This window comes from Haemorhous mexicanus, chromosome 25 (assembly GCF_027477595.1).
Source record: "Haemorhous mexicanus isolate bHaeMex1 chromosome 25, bHaeMex1.pri, whole genome shotgun sequence".
Taxonomy (NCBI): Eukaryota; Metazoa; Chordata; class Aves; order Passeriformes; family Fringillidae; genus Haemorhous; species Haemorhous mexicanus.
Genome location: NC_082365.1, coordinates 2638917 through 2660154, shown reverse-complemented (window position 1 = coordinate 2660154; position 21238 = coordinate 2638917). Strand labels below are relative to the sequence as shown.

The following is a 21238-nucleotide window of genomic DNA, read 5'->3' as shown; positions in this document are numbered from 1 at the left end:
CAAGAGAGGAAATTGGAGTGAGCAATGAGCAAATCGAATCAGGAGCCTCCAGAGCCTCTGCAGCCGGGGGATCTGTAATGCAATTCCCAGACTGCCAGATCCCTGAACATCTCATCAGGGACCAGGAGAGCAGGGGGAGAGCTCCAAACTGCATCCAGAGGCAGGGATGGGGCATTATTGCATTAGCCCAGCACACAGCTCCGAGGGAAAAGCAGCTCCAGGAGCCCAGGGATTCTTGCTGGCTGTTTCCATCCGCCTTTGGTGCAGCCTGGAGCAGCACAGACCCCAAGGATTGGGAATTTCGGGTGGGAACATGCTGCCATGGTGGTGTTTTGTCCAAAAATGGGAGAGAAATGCCCACAGCAGGAATGGGCACAGAGGAGCTGCTGGAATTCCCTTGGGGAATATCAGGGACGGGCAGAGGGAAACTGCTGGAAATCCTTGGGGGCACAGCAGGGATGGGAATAGAGGAGCTGTTGGAATTCCTGAGGGGAACAGCAGGGATGGGCACAGAGGAGCTGTGGATGTGGTGACAGGAATGTGCTGAGTGGCTTTTGGGTGGATGTTCCTTGGGGGCACAGCAGGGATGGGCACAGAGGAGCTGCTGAAATTCCTTGGGACACATCAGGGATGGGCACAGGGGAACTGCTGGAATTCCTTGGGACACATCAGGGATGGGCACAGGGGAACTGCTGGAGTTCCTTGGGGGAATATCAGGGATGGGCACAGAGGAGCTGCTGGAATTCCTTGGGGACACATCAGGGATGGGCACAGAGGAGCTGCTGGAAATCGTTGGGGACACATCAGGGATGGGCACAGGGGAACTGCTAGAGTTCCTTGGGGGAATATCAGGGATGGGCACAGAGGAGCTGCTGGAATTCCTTGGGACACATCAGGGATGGGCACAGAGGAGCTGCTGAAATTCCTTGGGGAAATATCAGGGATGGGCACAGAGGAGCTGCTGGAAATCGTTGGGGACACATCAAGGATGGGCACAGGGGAACTGCTGGAGCTCCTGAGGAGATCCCAGCCCCGAGCAGCAGGAGAAGGGCCAGGAACAGCACAGGCCAGGGGGGGTTTGGTACCTCGGGCCGCACGGGATCCTCGATCCCCACCACGGCAATGCAGGTCAGGTCAGACAGGATCTCGTTCTCGCTGTCCCAGTCGGGCTCTGCATCCGCAGGGAAGTCCCGGAATGCCAGGCAGATGGTCCTGAGCCCGTGGCAGGCCATGGGCTCGATCACCTTCTTCACCATCTCGTCCCTGTCCTTCACCTTGAACACCCTCGGCTCGCCGTTCTTGTCCAGGATCTTGGTGCACCTGAGGGGACCGGGAGGTCAGTGAGGCACTGTCACATTCCTGGCACCCCATCCACAAAAAAGGGGCTGTTCCTTTTTACAGCCCCCTCCAGATTTCCTAAATCCACCCAAAAATCCACTCAGCACTTTCCTGGCACCCCATCCACAAAAAGGGGCACATTCCCCTTCCACAACTCCCTCCAACTTTCCCAAACCCACCCAAAAACCACTTGGCATGTTCCCAGCACCCCGTCTACAAGAAGGGGCTGTCCCTTTTTCACAGACCCCTTCAGATTTCCTAAACCCACCCAAAAAACACTCAGCACATTCCTGTCACCCCACTTCCAGAAGGGGCACATTCCCCTTCCACAGCTCCCTCCAATTTTCCCAAATCCACCCAAAAATCCACTCAGCACATTCCTGGCACCCCATCCACAAAAAGGGGCATATTCCCCTTCCACAACTCCTTCCAACTTTCCTAAATCCACCCCAAAAACACTTGGCACATTCCTGGCACCCCATCCACAAGAAGGGGCTGTCCCTTTTTCACAGCCCCCTCCAGATTTCCCAAACCCACCCAAAAATCCACTCAGCACATTCCTGTCACCCCATCCACAAGAAGGGGCTGTCCCTTTTTCACAGCCCCCTCCAGATTTCCTAAATCCACCCCAAAAAACACTCAGCACATTCCTGGCACCTCATCCACAAGAAGGGGCTGTCCCTTTTTCACAGCCCCCTCCAGATTTCCTAAATCCACCCCAAAACCACTCAGCACATTCCTGTCACCCCATCCACAAGAAGGGGCTGTCCCTTTTTTAAAACCCCCCTCCAACTTCCCCAAACCCACCCAAAACCCATTCCCGCCACCCTGTATGACACCCCCTTTCCCTCCAGCTTCCCCAAACCCCAGTGGGCACCTCCCAGCAGGCAGCCCCGTGCCCCCTTGCCCCGTGGGATGCCCAGGAATGCCAGGGCCCGGGGCAGGAGCAGGATTTACTTGCGCAGGATGATCTCGGAGGCGCCCTTGCTGTACATGCGGAAGCCGCCGCCGCTGTTCCTCAGCACGGTGCTCATGGACTTGCGCACGGAGTTGAAGGTGTACACCTGATTTTTGGGGAAAAAAAACCAAAAAAAACCAAAAACTAACTCCACAACTTGTAAAAGATGTAAAGCTGGTATGTTTATTACAGCCCTGGATGCGTGTGGGGTCGTTCCTCCTAAAGGACACCCCCTGAGAATTCCCGATCCTTTTTTATCCCCCTTACTTGTATATATGCAGAGTTTCACAACAGGTTTATGAATATTCATTATAGGTTCACATAGGTTCTATAGGTCCTATTCATTATAGGTTTATGAATATTCATTATAGGTTCACATAGGTTCTATAGGTCCTATTCATTATAGGTTTATAAATATTCATTATAGGTTCATATAGGTTCTGTAGGTCCTGTTCATTATAGGTTTATGTATATTCATTATAGGTTCACATAGGTTCTATAGGCCCTATTCATTATAGGTTTATGTATATTCATTATAGGTTCATATAGGTTCTGTAGGTCCTGTTCATTATAGGTTTATGTATATTCATTATAGGTTCATATAGGCCCTATTCATTATAGGTTTATGTATATTCATTATAGGTTCATATAGATTCTATAGGCCCTATTCATTATAGGTTTATGAATATTCATTATAGGTTCATATAGGTTCTATAGGCCCTATTTATTTCAAGTTTATGTATATTCATTATAGGTTCATATAGGTTCTATAGGCCCTATTCATTACAGGTTTATGTATATTCATTATAGGTTCTATAGGCACTATTCATTATAGGTTTATGAATATTCATTATAGGTTCATATAGGTTCTATAGGCCCTATTCATTATAGGTTTATGTATATTCATTATAGGTTCATATAGGTTCTATAGGCCCTATTTATTACAGGTTTATGTGTATTCATTATAGGTTCTATAGGCACTATTCATTATAGGTTTATGAATATTCATTTTACATGTTCTGCATTACAACTTGGAATTAGTGCTTGTACAGGGAACTCTCTGGTCACTTTGTCTCTTGCAGCTTCAGCTTTAGCTCTCACCTTTGTTTCAGAGTTCAAGGGGCCCCTCTTATCTCCCTTTTTAGTCTGGGAGCTCCCATCCTTTTTCCTTGTGAGCACAGCAGAGTTACCAGAGCAAGCACGCTCAAACAGCACACTTCATCTCGGCTAGCAAGCTCCACACTTAGTAACTCAAAGCAGCCCATTTCCCCGAAATCCAAAATGGATTTCCACCCTGCTCAAGTTCTACTCTGTTTCAGACCTTGTAGAGCTTCTCCTCGGGCACCTCGTTGCGCACGGCCTGGTAGTCCTGCTTCAGGTCCAGCACGAAGCCCAGCAGGGCACACTCGGTCTTGTTGCCCACCTGGCGGGGCAGCCCCCCTTCCTTCTCTGGGGGCTGCAAAAAGGAGGGAGAAACGATGAGGGATGGCAAAGCTGGGTGTGGAGCTGGGTGGAATGATGGAATGATGGGTGGATGGATGGATGGATGGATGGATGGATGGATGGATGGATGGATGGAAGGAATCCATGGAATCCATGGATGGATGGATGGAATGATGAATGGAATGATGGATGGATGGATGGATGGATGGATGGATGGATGGATGGATGGATGGATGGAATCCATGGAATCCATGGATGGATGGATGGAATGATGAATGGAATGATGGATGGAATCCATGGATGGATGGATGGATGGATGGATGGAATCCATGGATGGATGGATGGATGGATGGATGGATAGATGGATAGATGGATGGGTGGATGGATGGAGGATGGATAGATGGATGGGTGGATGGATGGAGGATGGATGATGGATGGATGGATGGATGGAGGATGGATGGATGGATGGATGAATGGATGGGTGGATGGGTGGGTGGATGGGTGGGTGGATGGAATCCATGGATGATTGATGGATGGATGGATGGAATGATGGATGGAATGATGGATGGAATCCATGGATGGATGGATGGAATCCATGGATGGATGGATGGAATGATGAATGGAACGATGGATGGAATCCATGGAATCCATGGATGGATGGATGGAATGATGAATGGATTGATTCCTTAAGGTTTAGCTTTTGCATTTTCCAGACTCTGTACTACATTAGGATATAACTCTGAACTTCACATGCTCTCCTCACAGCTCAGTCACACCAAACAATCCTTTCCCAGCCCCAGAACCAAGGACATGGCTGCAGCCTCAGCCCCAAAAAGTGTAAACAACAGGGAACTGAGGGGAGCAGACTGGGAGGATGGGACTGCAGAACCTGGAGCTGGGATTGGACAATTAACCCCAATATGGAAATGCACCAAAACTTATAAAAGTGTGAAAACTCATGACCAGGTGTCCATCTTGGGTGGAGCCACGGCTGGGCTCTTGAACTACCGCAGTACCCTTGAAGATTCACCTTGGGCAGGTAGGACAGGGGACAAGGTGAGGGGACAGGGACAGCCCTTCCCATATTTCAATAAATCCTGATTTATTCCTTTGTGTGCACCCTCTGTTCTAGGCACCCTCCCAAGGCATCAGGACACCCCCAAGCTTTGGTGCAGCATCTCACCAGGATTTTGGAGGTGTAGGCAGAGTTGATGGCCACGCCGTGGACGATGAGGTCCAGGATTTTGGGCAGGATGGCCTCGGGGTCGGGGATCTGGCGGTAGTGGGTGTCCCCCACGTAGGCCTGCACCACGGTCATGCGGTTCATGGTCAGCGTGCCCGTCTTGTCCGAGCAGATGGCCGTGGCGTTGCCCATGGTCTCGCAGGCGTCCAGGTGCCTCACCAGGTTGTTGTCCTTCATCATTTTCTGCAAGCACCGAGAAGGTCAGGGCTGACCTCGTCCCCGTCACCCCCGTGCCTTGCTGCGTTGTGATTTCAGGGTTTACCTCAGAACCTTGGGTCTCTCCCCTGGTAATTCCCTCCCAGGTGTGTCAGTCACCTCTCCTTTCCCCTCACTGACCCCTCCCAGCACTGTCTGTCAGTCCTGGCATTCCAGAAGGGCTCGAGTGATTGGCAGATTCCAAGGATGCCCTCTACCCCCGGGGGGCATTGGGCCATCCAGGTGTCCTTTGTCCCTTGAGACCTCCCCTCCTGTACCTGGCTGGTGGCTCCCTGTCCCTTCCCTGCCCTCTCCCCGGGGTTAAAAGGAGCAGCACCCACGGGGTCAGGAGTTCTGCTGGAGCTGGGGCTGGGTTCAGAGGCTGTGGGCCAGAACAAAGCTCTGGATCCAAACCCTCCATCAGAACCGACTCCTTTCCTTCCCCATCGCCCCAAAGCTTCTCCACAGAGGGAAACCTGAGGAGCAGCCCCTGTGATGGGGGGAAGCTCCATGCCACAGCCACCAGAGCTCCTGCAGGCCTGGACTTGTCCCCACGTGCCCAGCTGCAGCACCCAGCCAGCCCAAAGTGTCTGTGGGGTGAAACACCACACAGCCACGGCCAAAAGTGTCTGTGGTGAAACACCACACAGCCATGGCCAAAAGTGTCTGTGGGGTGAAACACCACACAGCCATGGCCAAAAGTGTCTGAGGGGTGAAACACCACACAGCAATGGCCAAAAGTGTCTCTGGGTGAAACACCACACAGCCATGGCCAAAAGTGTCTGTGGGGTGAAAACACCACACAGCCATGGCCAAAAGTGTCTGTGGGGTGAAACACCACACACCCAGCCAGCCAAAGGTGTTTTTGGGGTGAAACACCACAGTGCTGCTGTTTGGTTCAGCACCAAGGGCCAGACGAGCTCAGGCACGTCCTGTCCAGCCCTACTGGTGATGTTCCAACAGTCCCTCCTCACCCTCAGGTCTCACCTTGACGGAGTAGGCCAGCGAGATGGTGACAGCCAGCGGGAGCCCCTCGGGCACGGCCACCACCAGCACGGTGACGCCGATGATGAAGAACTTGACGAAGTACTGGATGTAGATGGGGGTGCACTCGGCCAGCCAGGGCCGCTTCTGCACCCCGAAGGTGTCGATGACGAAGTAGAGCACCAAGATGATGACGGTGATGGCCGACATGATCAGCCCTGGGGACAAGGACGAGGTCAGGGGACACAGGGGACAGGGTCAGCCCTTCCCGAACAGCTCTGGAGACACAGGGGACAGGGTCAGCCCTTCCCCACCAGCTCTGGGGACAATGGGGATGGGGACAAGGACGAGGTCAGGGGACACAGGGGACAGGGTCAGCCCTTCCCCACCAGCTCTGGGGACACAGGGGACAGGGTCAGCCCTTCCCGAACAGCTCTGGGGACAATGGGGATGGGGACAAGAACAAGGAGAGGGGACACAGGTCAGGGTCAGCCCTTCCTCACCAGCTCTGGGGACTCTGGGGACAAGCACAGCCCTTCCTCACCAGCTCTGGTGTCACTGGGGATGGGGACAAGGATGAGGTGAGGGGACACAGGGGACAGGGTCAGCCCTTCCCCACCAGCTCTGGGGACACAGGGGACAGGGTTAGCCCATCCCCACCAGCTCTGGGAACACAGGGGACAGGGTTAGCCCATCCCCACCAGCTCTGGGGTCACTGTCACTGTCACTCACCTGCCTTCCCGATTTGCACCGCCAGGCGCGTGAGCTTCCCCTGCAGCACCGACTTCTCCTTCTTGGGCACCTTCACCTTCTTCTTCTCCTTCTCCTCGTTTTCCACCCCCTCCTGGCTCTTCAGGGGCTGGATCTCTAAGGCCACACCATCCTGAGTTTTAGCTACAGCCCGGGGGGCAAAAGAAGACACCACGTGTGAACAGGAGAGACCCAGGCCAGGCTGGAGGACACCACGGAGGAGGATGGTGGTGGCAGAGAGAGAGAGAGAGAAATCCAGGACAAGAACCACTCCCGACCACACACGCGTCCGAGCACATGGAAGCTCCGTGTCCAGGGCCCTGCCACCTCTCTCCGGGGTGCTTTTCTGTCATCTACCCCCTGCCCACGGATAAGGGATCCTCAGAGGTGACTCTGGCACCCGTCACACCTCTGCGAGAGACCCTCCAGGCCAGATTTTGGGGTCTCTTCCAGCCTCTAAGCCTGCAGAGGACTGGGAGCGCTTTGGGATGAGCCCAGAGATGCTCCAGTGTCCCCAGTGCCTCCATGAGTGTCCCCAGCTCCCCCAGTGCCACCTCTGCAGTGCCCTGTGGGCAGCCCAGCAGGAACCGCTCGCCAGGGAAGCGACGGAGGGGGTGAGATGGAGGGGAGGGTTAGAAATTGGGATGGAGACTGAAGAGCAGGGAGCCAGGAATGCTCCAGTCCCAGCCTGGAGCCATCCACCACGCCTTTGGGACCCGAGACAGCCCGGCTTCCCGTTCCTAAACCTGGGCTAACCCAGCTGGAAGGCTGCCCTGGGCAAAGCCAAGCCTGGAAGCTTTGGAGAGGGATGGGCAGCCCAGCAGAGGCTCCTCCTGAGCTGCTGGAGCTGGAGGAGCAGCTGTGGCCTCAGGGCCACCCCGGGACCTGTCCCCTCCTGGGCTGGAGGCCACCCCGGAGCAGCTCCACAGAGGAACCTCCACGGTGACAAGAGACCCGACACGGACACAACAAAGCACCCGGACACAGCTGACTCAAGGAGGGCAACTCAAACTGCTGAGAGAGAGAGAGAAACAGAGAGAGAAACAGAGAGAGAGAGGGGTGGAGAGAGAGGTGCAGAAATGGGGCTTCCTCCACAGCCTGCAAAGAACAGGGTGAGAAACACTGGCGAGGAGACGCTCACGGAGTCGAGGCCATGGCAGGACAGGGTGCAAGCGTCCCCTGGGCCAGCCCTGGGGGAGATCTCATCCCAGGAATGCCAGGAGGGCACCTCCAGCTCTGTCCTGAACACCAACCCTGGGCAGGGACAGCTTTAAACCACCAAATCCCTGCTGGGACTCATGGGGGTACCCCAAGAAAGGGATGCTGTGCCAGAAGTGCTGCTGAAGAGCCTTGTCCTCCCTGAGAAATGGCTTTTCCCCACTCAGGAACAATGGGGAGGTTCATCCCAGTGAGGCCTTAGGCTTTTAGCTTTTATCTTTTCCATACATTTATAATCCTGTAACTCTTTGGTGTATAACTCTAAACTCCACACACAGTGCCAGCTGCTGCTGTCCCATTTTTACAAAACCATTCCTCTCCAGGCCTGGGAATCAACAACACCTCAGTGCCTCGGGCCCTGAGAGATGGGAACAAAAGTGATTTATGTGGGAGGAGCAAACTTGGGGTCAGTGTCTTCATTACCTGAAGCTGTAATTGGCAGATTAACCCCCAACACACAAAAGTGTGAAAACCTGTGACCCCTTTTTGGGTGGGCTCCATCTGCCCTAAATGTACCCGAAGGCCCTTCAATAAATAAAAACTGCTTTTTACTCCCTTTAATCTGTCTGGCCTCTGTTTCTGGGTAGTCCCAGCAAGGCATCACCTGCCTTGGGTTGGGGTTTTGGGGACACCACGGGACCGTTGCACCCTGTCCTGGAGAAACGAGGCGAGAGTCCCGCCGGAGCAGCAAAGAGCACAGACTGATGAGGAGAAGGAAGGAAGGAAGAAGGAGGAAGGAAGGAAGGAAGGAAGGAAGGAGGAATGTTTGGTAGTTAGTGTGGTGCTGGTTCAAAGGATGGAGAGGCTGGCGTTACCTTTGTTGCGGTTTTCGGGGGCTCCGCTTTTTTTACCTGTTCAAAGAGAGAAAGGGGGGAGGGCTGAGCACAAGGAGCCACATTCCCCATCCAGCTGGGATGCTCCCAGGGGCCACTCCAGTGGTCACCCTCTGGACACCACGCCTTGGTCCACACACAGCACGAGGCTCCGGAGCTCCCAGGCTGCCCTGGGCACCCCTGTCCCAAGGATTCTGCTTTTCCCCACCTGTAAATCACCCCCAAACCCCAGCAGTGCCTCGAGGGGGCTGGAGGTGCCTCAGATTTTGAGGAGGAAAAGCCACAGAGCAGATTTTCAGGAGAAGAAACCCTCCTGCAGCTCCAGTCCCTCCTGCTGCCATCAGATCCAGATGGGAAGTGCAGGCTTGTCCCACACTGTGGGCAGCACCAGACCCAGAGCAGGGAGGTGTGACCCCCCAAAATCTATCCAGGTGGCACACGGGGGTGCCCAGGGCTGCTGCACCTCAACCAGCTTCAGGTGACAAAGGCTTTATGTCACCCCAAAGCTCCAGCGGGGACAAACTGGTGACACCCCCTGGCCTGCTCTGCTCCCAGATCCATTGAGCTTGAAGGCTGGGAAAGCTCCAGGCACTGGGTGGATCCCAGTGCCATTCCCAGTGCCACTCCCAGGGCACCTTGTCCTGCCACCTTCACAGTGGCAGCTCCATAGCTCCCAAATCCTGGAGCAGGGGAAGGCAGGATCCACTCCCAGAGCTGGGGAAGGCAGGATCCACCTGCAGAGCTGGGGAAGGCAGGATCCACTCCCAGAGCTGGGGAAGGCAGGATCCACTCCCAGAGCTGGGGAAGGCAGGATCCACAGCCAGAGCTGGGGAAGGCAGGATCCAATCCCAGAGCTGGGGAAGGCAGGATCCACAGCCAGAGCTGGGGAAGGCAGGATCCCCTCCCAGAGCTGGGGATGGCAGGATCCAATCCCAGAGCTGGGGAAGGCAGGATCCAGCTGCAGAGCTGGGGAAGGCAGGATCCACAGCCAGAGCTGGGGAAGGCAGGATCCACTCCCAGAGCTGGGGAAGGCAGGATCCACTCCCAGAGCTGGGGATGGCAGGATCCCCTCCCAGAGCTGGGGAAGGCAGGATCCCCTCCCAGAGCTGGGGAAGGCAGGATCCAGCTGCAGAGCTGAGGAAGGCAGGATCCACTCCCAGAGCTGAGGAAGGCAGGATCCACTCCCAGAGCTGAGGAAGGCAGGATCCACTCCCAGAGCTGGGGAAGGCAGGATCCAGCTGCAGAGCTGGGGAAGGCAGGATCCACTCCCAGAGCTGGGGAAGGCAGGATCCACTCCCAGAGCTGGGGAAGGCAGGATCCACTCCCAGAGCTGGGGATGGCAGGATCCAATCCCAGAGCTGGGGATGGCAGGATCCAATCCCAGAGCTGGGGAAGGCAGGATCCAGCTGCAGAGCTGGGGAAGGCAGGATCCACTCCCAGAGCTGGGGAAGGCAGGATCCACTCCCAGAGCTGAGGAAGGCAGGATCCACTCCCAGAGCTGGGGATGGCAGGATCCAATCCCAGAGCTGGGGAAGGCAGGATCCAGCTGCAGAGCTGGGGAAGGCAGGATCCACTCCCAGAGCTGGGGAAGGCAGGATCCACTCCCAGAGCTGGGGAAGGCAGGATCCACTCCCAGAGCTGAGGAAGGCAGGATCCACTCCCAGAACTGGGGATGGCAGGATCCACTCCCAGAGCTGGGGAAGGCAGGATCCAATCCCAGAGATGGGGATGGCAGGATCCACTCCCAGAGCTGAGGAAGGCAGGATCCACTCCCAGAACTGAGGAAGGCAGGATCCAATCCCAGAGCTGGGGAAGGCAGGATCCACTCCCAGAGCTGGGGATGGCAGGATCCACTCCCAGAGCTGGGGAAGGCAGGATCCACTCCCAGAGCTGGGGATGGCAGGATCCACTCCCAGAGCTGGGGAAGGCAGGATCCACTCCCAGAGCTGGGGAAGGCAGGATCCACTCCCAGAGCTGAGGAAGGCAGGATCCACTCCCAGAGCTGGGGATGGCAGGATCCAATCCCAGAGCTGGGGAAGGCAGGATCCAGCTGCAGAGCTGGGGAAGGCAGGATCCAATCCCAGAGCTGGGGAAGGCAGGATCCAATCCCAGAGCTGGGGATGGCAGGATCCACTCCCAGAGCTGGGGAAGGCAGGATCCAATCCCAGAGCTGGGGAAGGCAGGATCCAATCCCAGAGCTGGGGAAGGCAGGATCCAATCCCAGAGCTGGGGAAGGCAGGATACACTCCCAGAGCTGGGAATGGCAGAATCCAGCTGCAGAGCTGGGAGCTGGCAGCCAGCACAGCCCGGGAGCCTCTCCCTGCCTGGCATGGCCTCCCGGGAAGGGCTCCCTGGCGCGGGGATGCCGGAGCAGCTGGCAGTGCCAGCCTGGTGCTGCTGCCAGCGCCTGATCCCAGCGAGGCCAAACCTGCTGAGCAGGGCATCAGGGACACAGGGAGCTTCCCCAGCAGGGAATGAGCAGCTGGATGTGAAAGCTGAGACAGGAGAGCGCTCCAGTCCCAGCACGATGGGAACACCTCAGCCTGGCTGCTGTCCTACCCCTGCTCTGCCTCCTGCCATCCCCTCCTTTGCCCCAGGGAGCTCAGGGAATGCTCAGGAGATCCTGTCATGTCCTGCAGGGTTTGGATGGGCTAAAAACACCCTGTGGGCACCCAGGACTCACCTTCCCACCTCCATGGGGTGGGCAAGGAGCACTGCAGGGGAGTTGCCACCAGCTCTTCCTGGGGGATCCTTGATCCCCCCACCCCACAGCTCCAGGATGGAGAGGAGGATGCTGGAGAAGGGTCCCAAAGAGGTCTGGGAGCATGGAGGGACCAGGTGGAGGGGACAGGGAGGGACCCCCAACCTCTCCCTGCTCCTGCCTGGGCCAGGGCAGCTGACCTCGATGTGGGAGGAGCCTGTGGATGCTTCCCAGGAAGGGGAGAAAGGAGGGAAAAGGCAGGTTCAGGGCACTTTCTTACCTTTCTTCACTTTCTTCTCCTCATCGCCTTCTCCTGCTCCCAAGAGGGTGAAGATGATCCCAGTCTGGGAGTTGATGCCCACGGCAGTCACCACCATCCTGCCCGAGCCCTCCATCACGTGGGTACCTGGCAGGGCAGCAATGCCATGGGCACACAGGTGACACTCCCAGCTCCCATCCCACAGAATCCCAGACTGGTTTGGCTCAGAAGGGACCTTCAAGCCCATCCTGTTCCACCCCCTGCCACGGGCAGGGACAACTTCCCCTATCCCAGATTGCTCCAAGCTCCATCCAGCCCGGCCTTGGACACCTCCCCGAGAGCAGGACCCACCCTGATCCCATCCCAGAGCCCTCACCTGACAGCAGCATGGGGTCTTTATCCATGGATTTCTTCACCTGGTCTGACTCCCCAGTCAGCGAGCTCTCGTCTATCTTCAGGTCATTGCCCTGGATCAGGATCCCGTCCGCTGGCAGGAGATCACCTGGAGAGGAGGAAAACCAGGGATCAGCCCAGCCTGGGCTCAGCCCTGCCTGCTCCATCCCACAGGAATGCTCCAAAAGGATCCAAAACTCAGGCTCAGACCAGCTCTGGAGGGAGGAGAAGCAGCAGGTGGGGTTTGTGAGGGACAGGTGCAATCAAATGAAATCCAAGAGCTCCCAAATCCTCACTGGAGACTCCTGGGGAGGATTTTGCTCAGGGCTTCCCCATCTGGTTTTAATGAATCCTTCCCAGAGCTCCTGATGCATCCAAAATCCACCGTATCCACCTGCCAAGTATGGAATTGGGCCTTTGGGAAAACAAACACGGTGTTGGATCAATCTCCCTCCTGAAGGGGAGGAATATTCCCCCTGGGAAATGAGGAGCAGGGCCTGATTGATCCCAAGGGCTGCAGCTCCTGGATAAGGAAACATCCACCAGTACCTCCAGGCCAAGGAAACAATCCCCAACAACTCCTGGGTGAGGAGATATTCCCCAGCATCTGCTGGATAACAAATCATCCCCCAACAACTCCTGGATAAGGAAATATCCAGCAACATCTCCTGGATAACAGAACATTCCCCAACAACTCCCAGATGAGGAAATATCCAGCAACATCTCCTGGATAACAGAACATTCCCCAACAACTCCTGGATAAGGAAATATCCAGCAACATCTCCTGGATAACAGAACATTCTCCAACAACTCCTGGATGAGGAAATATCCAGCAACATCTCCTGGATGAGGAAATGTTCCCCAGCATCTCCTGGATAAGGAAATATCCAGAAACATCTCCTGGATGAGGAAATGTTCCCCAAAACCTCCTGCATAAGGAAACACTCCCCAACATCTCCTGGCCAAGGAAATATTCCTCAACAATTCCTGGCCAAGGAAATATTCCTCAACATCTCCTGGATAAGGAAATATCCTCAACAGGGACAAGGTTGGGAAAATAAACTGACACAAACTAATAAAATAAATTAATTCTGATGCAGCAGCTCCTTAAAAACGGGCAAAAGGAGAAGGTGAGCGGAGCTCGTGGAGCTCCACTGGTCACTGGAACTGGTTACTCCATGAAAATGCTGCCATGGAGCTCCATCACCTCCAAGGCAGCATTTCCACGGAGCAACCAGAGGAGCTGCTGCTTGTCCCCAAGGAAGAAGGGCTGGAGCAGCAGGGAGGAGGCTGCAAGGGGAAGCACAGCTCCAGCCGCACTCACCGTACTTGATCTGGGCGATGTCCCCCACCACGATCTCGGCCACGGGGATCTGGATCACCTGGCCCTTGCGGATCACCGTGAACTTCTGCTCCTGCTCGATGCGGCTCTGGAGGCCCCGGAACTGCTTCTCCTTGCTCCAGTCGTTGAAGGCCGTCACCAGCACCACGATGATGACGGAGAACAGGATGGCAGCGCCCTCGATCCAGCCCGCCTGCGACTCGCCCTCGTCCTCCACGCCGCCCGAGGACTGCCCGCACACTGCCCGGGGGAGAATTCCCATGGGATAACCCCAAACACTGACTGAGAGAATTCCCATGGGATAACCCCAAACACTGCCCGGGGGAGAATTCCCATGGGATAACCCCAAACACTGACTGAGAGAATTCCCATGGGATAACCCCAAACACTGACTGAGAGAATTCCCATGGGATAACCCCACACACTGCCCGGGGGAGAATTCCCATGGGATAACCCCAAACACTGCCCAGGGGAGAATTCCCATGGGATAACCCCAAACACTGACTGAGAGAATTCCCATGGGATAACCCCAAACACTGCCTGGGGGAGAATTCCCATGGGATAACCCCAAACACTGCCCGGGGGAGAATTCCCATGGGATAACCCCAAACACTGCCCAGGGGAGAATTCCCATGGGATAACCCCACACACTGACTGAGAGAATTCCCATGGGATAACCCCAAACACTGCCCGGGGGAGAATTCCCATGGGATAACCCCAAACACTGACTGAGAGAATTCCCATGGGATAACCCCAAACACTGACTGAGAGAATTCCCATGGGATAACCCCACACACTGCCCGGGGGAGAATTCCCATGGGATAACCCCAAACACTGCCCGGGGGAGAATTCCCATGGGATAACCACAAACACTGCCCGGGGGAGAATTCCCATGGGATAACCACAAACACTGCCTGGGAGAATTTCCATGGGATAACCCCAAACACTGCCTGGGGGAGAATTCCCATGGGATAACCCCAAACACTGCCCAGGGGAGAATTCCCATGGGATAACCCCAAACACTGACTGAGAGAATTCCCATGGGATAACCCCAAACACTGCCCGGGGGAGAATTCCCATGGGATAACCACAAACACTGCCCGGGGGAGAATTCCCATGGGATAGCCCCAAACACTGCCCGGGGGAGAATTCCCATGGGATAGCCCCAAACACTGCCCGGGGGAGAATTCCCATGGGATAACCCCAAACACTGCCCGGGGGAGAATTCCCATGGGATAACCCCAAACACTGACTGAGAGAATTCCCATGGGATAACCCCAAACACTGCCCGGGGGAGAATTCCCATGGGATAACCCCAAACACTGCCCGGGGGAGAATTCCCATGGGATAACCCCAAACACTGCCCGGGGGAGAATTCCCATGGGATAACCCCACACAAGAGAATTCCCATGGGATAACCCCAAACACTGCCCAGGAGAGAGCTCATGGGATAATCCCACATAAGAGAATTCCCATGGGATAACCCCAAACACTGCCTGGAGCAGGGAATTCCTGCTCGGATAACCCCACACACTGCCCAGTAGAGTTCCCATGGGATAACCCCAAATACTGCCCGGGGGAGAATTCCAATGGGATAACCACAAACACTGGCCAGGAGAGTTCCCATGGGATAACCCCACACACTGACCGAGAGAATTCCCATGGGATAACTGGTCCTCCCCCAAGGATGGGGAGATGCCACCACCCAATGCCCCCATTCCAAACCCCTGCTCCCACAGGGAACCAAGCAGATCCCAGGATATCCCCACAGGGAATGGGGCAGATCCCAGAGTGCGCCCACAGGGAATGGGGCAGATCCCAGGATCCCCCCACAGGGAAGGGGCATTCCCAGGATCCCCCTGCAGGGAATGGGGCAGATCCCAGGATCCCCCTGCAGGGAAGGGGCATTCCCAGGATCCTCCCACAGGGAAGGGGCATTCCCAGGATCCCCCTGCAGGGAAGGGGCATTCCCAGGATCCCCCCGCAGGGAAGGGGCATTCCCAGGATCCTCCCACAGGGAAGGGGCATTCCCAGGATCCCCCTGCAGGGAATGGGGCAGATCCCAGGATCCCCCTGCAGGGAAGGGGCATTCCCAGGATCCCCCTGGCAGGGAAGGGGCATTCCCAGGATCCCCCTGCAGGGAAGAAGGGGCATTCCCAGGATCCCCCTGCAGGGAAGGGGCATTCCCAGGATCCCCCCGGCAGGGAAGGGGCATTCCCAGGATCCCCCCGGCAGGGAAGGGGCATTCCCAGAGGGAAGAAGGGGCATTCCCAGGATCCCCCAGAGGGAAGGGGCATTCCCAGGTGCCCAGCCGGGACTCACGCTCGTTGTCCCCGCCCGGGGGGTGGTAGAAGGAGAGCCCCAGGGAGATGATGGCCGCGATCTCCAGGATGATCAGTGTCACGTCCTGCAGCGCCTCCCACACCAGCTGCAGGAACGTCTTGGCCTTCTTGGGGGGGATGAAGTTCTGGCCAAAGACCTGACGCCGCTTCTCCAGGTCCGTGGGGTTCCCGGACAGGCCTGGAGCGGGGGGACACAGGGATGAGGGGAAATCCCACTGGTGTCCCCGTGGAATTCATCCAGGAGCAGCTCCCTGCCCGGCCCACAGAATGTGAGGTGCCAGTGGCAATGTGACACTGCCACCCCTATACAGCCGTAAGTGCTGAGGGGTACCAGGACACAAAGCAGTGATGGTGACAGTGGCAATGTGACACTGCCACCCCTATACAGCCGTAAGTGCTGAGGGGTACCAGGACACAAGGCAGCGATGGTGACAGTGGCAATGTGACACTGCCACCCCTATAAAGCCATAAGTGCTGAAGGGGTACCAGGACACAAGGCAGTGATGGTGACAGTGGCAATGTGACACTGCCACCCCTATACAGCCGTAAGTGCTGAGGGGTACCAGGACACAAGGCAGCGATGGTGACAGTGGCAATGTGACACTGCCACCCCTATACAGCCGTTAAGTGCTGAGGGGTACCAGGACACAAGGCAGTGATGGTGGCAGTGGCAAAGTGACACTGCCACCCCTATACAGCCATAAATGCTCCCAGGGTCCTGGCAGGCAGCAGTGGGTGACAGTGGCAAAGTGACACTGCCACTCCTAATAATGCCATCAGTGCTGGTGGGGTGCCAGGCCATGAGGCAGCAATGGTGACAGTGGCAGTGTGACACAGCTGTGTCCCCAGCACCACCTTAAGGGACCCCCCCACCCCCTCCTTCTCCACCTTAAGATGTCCCCGGGGCCACTGCCAGGTCCCGGGATGCTCCAGGAATGGCCCTGGGCACATCCTGGTGGTGCCTGGAGCAGCCTGGCAGTGACAGGGGACCCGGGCCCTGCACTCAGGGGACAGCTCCGAGTCATTCCAGGGGACACCTCCCTGCCAGCCCCGTGTCACTCTGGGGGGACATCTCCCTGCCAGCTCCACGTCATTCCAGGGGATGCCCTTCCCAACAGCCCCGTGTCACTTTGGGGACACCTCCCTGCCCACCCTGTGTCACTTTGGGGGCACCTCCCTGCCCACCCTGTGTCACTTTGGGGACACCTCCCTGCCAGCCCCATGTCACTCTGGGGGGACACCCCTGTGCCAGCCCCATGTCACTTTGGGGACACCTCCCTGCCCACCCTGTGTCACTCTGGGGACACCTCCCTGCCCACCCTGTGGGACACCCCTTGCCATTCCCATGTCACTCTGGGGGGACACTTCCCTGCCAGCCCTGTGTCACTTGGGGAACACCTCCCTGCCCCCCCTGTGTCACTTTGGGGGGACACCTCCCTGCCCACCCTGTGTCACTTTGGGGACACCTCCCTGCCCACCCTGTGTCACTCTGGTGCCAGCCCCGTGTCCCTCCAGTGGACACCCCGCTCCCGCGGTGGCTCCAGCCCAGCTGCAGGGAGGGGACAGCTGGCAGCTGGCACAGCAGCCTCGGTGTCCCCACCCAGCCATGAGGAGGAGGCTGAGCAGGATCCTGGGATGTCCCAGCCTCAATTCCCCACCAGAGGGTGGAAAATGTGGCTCATGGCCATGGAGCCACGGGGACACACGTGGGGACACACGTGGGGACACATGGGGACACATGGGGACAGGGGACAGTCCCACAGCACAGGGCAGCCAGGGATCCCAAAGCAGATCCCAGCCATGGGAATGATCCCAGGGCTGCCTCCCACCCTCCCTGGGCAATGGGGGTGGGGCTCGATGGCTCTGTGCTGGCACAGGGAGGGTGACAAAGAGCCTGTGCCACCCAAATGCCACTGCAGGGCCTGGGGGGCCGATTAGAGGGTGACAAAGAGCAGCAGCCCTGGGCAGGTGCCACCCACGGGGCCACTGCAGGCTTTGGGGTCAGGGAAACGGGGCAGAAATTCTGGATGGAGGCCACACGTGACAGCAGGGAGCTGTCACCAGTCCCTGACCTGCCTGGGGACAGTGGCTGTGGGGTGACACGAGGAGCCCCCCTGCAGGAATGGGGCCGGGGGCAGCAGCACCAGGTGAGTCAGGGTGGCTGTGCTGGCACCCAGGGGACATGGGTGACTCAGCAGAGTCACACCCCACGCCACCCCAAAGCCACTTTGGGAGCTGCCCCGAGGGTTTGGGGTCTGCTGGCACCTCTTGGGGCAGAGCTGGAGCTGCCAGCACCAGCAGACCCCAAAGTGACACTGGGGATGGGGACCCCAAGGGCCACCCAAGGCGGGCTCTGGGGGACCGTGGCCAGTGTTTGCCCACGAGGACAGTGCCAGGCTGGAGAGGGGACAGCCAGGCCTGCAGCACAGGGTGGCACGGAGGGACAGGAGCCACACGGATCCAGGTGGGATCAGAGCACTGCAGGGCACGGATCCCACAGCGGGACACCCCGGGCCGACCCTCCTGGTGGTGACACACAGGAGGACAAGGCCCTGTGCCACCCCAGCGGGGTGATCAGCAGAGGGACAATGGGGACAAACATTTGGGAGCAGGGACACGGAGCTGGGACGTACCCCCCCCTCAGTGGGGTCAGACAGAGGTGCCACAGGTCCCCTTGGGATTTTGCTCTTCCCAAAAATCCCCGAGGATTTGGAGCAGAGAAGCTGTCTTTGCTCTCTGGGACTTGGGGCAGCTCAGCTCCACGGGAGGGACGTGCCAGGGGCTTTGGGGTGGGACTGACCCCTTCACCTCCCCTCAAAGAGCCTTCTGGGTTCTCCTCCCACCCCAAAGCAGCGTGATCCCACTTTGGCAGGGCTGAGCACATTGTTTTGTGACCTGGGCTTTTATTTCCACCGGGATTTCCCCCCCTTCTCGAACGACATCCCGATATTGTCTCTCCTTCCCGGTCCTCCTCACAGCTGGAAAGCTGCAAATCCCCCCCTTGCAGCACTAAAAATATCCCACAGATTGTCACAGCTGAGTCCCCACCCCACAGCCCCAGGGCTGAGTCCCCATCCCACAGATTGTCACAGCCAAGTCCCCATCCCACAGTTTTAGGGTTGCCCCCATCCCACAGCTCCTCGGAGCTGGAATCAGGGGCTCTCTGCCCCCTGCACCCCCTCAATGCCAGGCAAGGCTCCACTGCTGTGCCACCCCTGCCACCAGCCTGGCTGATGAAGGGACCCCAAAAGCCAGCCCAGCCCGTGAGGGCAGAGGTGACACCCTGAGACCCTCCCAGAGGTGACCCCAGGTGTCACTGCCACCGCCCCAGCTGCGCTGCCCAGGTGTTCCCTGGAGCATCCTCAGCCCAGGAGGGATCTGGGCCCACCTCCCCATCCCTGGGTGCATCCCCCACCCCATCTGGGGACACACTGCTCCTGTCCCTAACCCAAAGTGCCACCAACAGCTGCAGGTGGCACCTGGCCACCTCGCCAGCACCCTCCAACCTTTACACTTCCCCTCCCAGTCCATAAATGATTAAACAGGGAACAGCTGGAGCAGCACCTGGGCTGTGGGGAGGAGCTCCTCACCCCATCCCACATCTCTGACAACCCCAGAGGTGACAACCCCAGAGGTGACAACCCCAGACCACGGGACAGCCACTGAAGACACCACCCTCAAGTTTCACCTTCATGTGGTTCCATCCCAAAAGTGACAACCCCAGACCACATGACAGCCACTGGAGCCACCACCCTCTAGCATCACTTTCACATGGCTCCATCCTGGAGGTGACAACCCCAGACCACGGGAGCCACCACCATCAGGTGTCACCTTCACATGGCTCCACCCTGGAAGTGACAACCCCAGACCACGGGAGCCACCACCATCAGGTGTCACCTTCACATGGCTCCATCCTGGAAGTGACAACCCCAGACCACGGGAGCCACCACCATCAGGTGTCATCTTCACATGGCTCCATCCTGGAGGTGACAACCCCAGACCTTGGGAGCCACCACCATCAGGTGTCACCTTCACATGGCTCCATCCTGGAGGTGACAACCCCAGACCTTGGGAGCCACCACTGTCAGGTGTCACCTTCACATGGCTCCATCCTGGAGGTGACAACCCCAGACCACGGGAGCCACCACCATCAGGTGTCACCTTCACATGGCTCCATCCTGGAGGTGACAACCCCAGACCTTGGGAGCCACCACTGTCAGGTGTCACCTTCACATAGCTCCATCCTGGGGGTGACAACCCCAGACCACGTGAGCCACCACCCTTAGACATCACCTCCATGTGGCTCCATCCTGGAGGTGACAACCCCAGAGGTGACAACCCCAGACCGTGGGAGCCACCACTGTCAGGTGTCACCTTCACATGGCTCCATCCTGGAGGTGACAACTCCAAACCTTGGGAGCCACCACCCTTGTAAATCACATCCATGTGGCTGCATCCTGGAGGTGACAACCCCAGAGGTGACAGCCCCAGACCACGAGAGCCACCACCCTTGGGTGTCACCTTCACACGGCTCCATCCTGGAGGTGACAATCCCAGAGGTGACAACCCCAACCCACAGCAGGGCCACTCACCTTCGACCGGCGACGTCTTCAACCTCTTGCAGACGTTCTGGACGCCGCCATAGGAGTCGTTGATCCGGGCCACGGCCTCGGCGCTCCTCAGCTCCATGAGGTTCCTGAGCTCCAGCAAGGAGCACCCAAAGTCCCCCTCATGGTTGCCCTCGGCCACCGAGTTCCCGGGGTGGTGGTCGGCCACGTTGTTTGTCATCTTGTCACAGCGACGGTGCCACCGGCGTGGCGCTCCTGGGGCGGCCTCGCTCGCGGCTCCGGCGGCTCCGGGGGGGGATGCTCCGTGTGACCCCTTCCCTGGGGGCTTCCCTGGGGGCTTCCCGGGGGGAACAGGCGGCTCTATCCGAGCCCAACTTGTCGGGATGAAGGTGTAAACAGGATGTGCATGTTACCGCGGAGGCGACCTTAGCAACGCCCGGCGTGCAGCTCCTGCAGCGGGAGGAGGAGGAGGAGGAGGAGGAGGAGGAGGAGGAGGGCTCCCTGGATACCACAGCAACTGGAGCTGCGAAAACAACCGTGGGAAACAAAAATATCGGCGTCAGGAGGGCTTGGGAAGGAGCGAGGCGCCCCGTGGGGTGGGAGAGGGGAGCGGTGCTGCCCCAAGGGCGGGGATTTTTTAGGGAGAATTCGGTGTCAGCGCGGTTTGGGCA

General features: G+C 57.6%; 1 protein-coding gene across 7 annotated transcripts in view; it reads right to left on the bottom strand.

The window, feature by feature from the left end:
• Positions 1 to 21238, bottom strand: part of ATP2B4 (ATPase plasma membrane Ca2+ transporting 4) — a 64525-nt gene that overhangs the window by 21071 nt on the left and 22216 nt on the right. For all 7 annotated transcript variants that reach the window (XM_059867979.1, XM_059867985.1, XM_059867986.1 and 4 more), the window contains exons 2-13: positions 20592 to 21090; positions 15980 to 16177; positions 13640 to 13897; positions 12299 to 12424; positions 11944 to 12069; positions 8945 to 8980; positions 6894 to 7055; positions 6165 to 6379; positions 4923 to 5165; positions 3618 to 3752; positions 2296 to 2402; positions 1086 to 1320 (exon numbers count right to left, since the gene is read on the bottom strand). In XM_059867979.1, coding sequence (XP_059723962.1) covers positions 1086 to 1320; positions 2296 to 2402; positions 3618 to 3752; positions 4923 to 5165; positions 6165 to 6379; positions 6894 to 7055; positions 8945 to 8980; positions 11944 to 12069; positions 12299 to 12424; positions 13640 to 13897; positions 15980 to 16177; positions 20592 to 20787 — 2037 coding nt within the window. In that variant the 5' untranslated portion in view covers positions 20788 to 21090. The remainder of the gene's footprint in view (positions 1 to 1085; positions 1321 to 2295; positions 2403 to 3617; positions 3753 to 4922; positions 5166 to 6164; positions 6380 to 6893; positions 7056 to 8944; positions 8981 to 11943; positions 12070 to 12298; positions 12425 to 13639; positions 13898 to 15979; positions 16178 to 20591; positions 21091 to 21238) is intronic.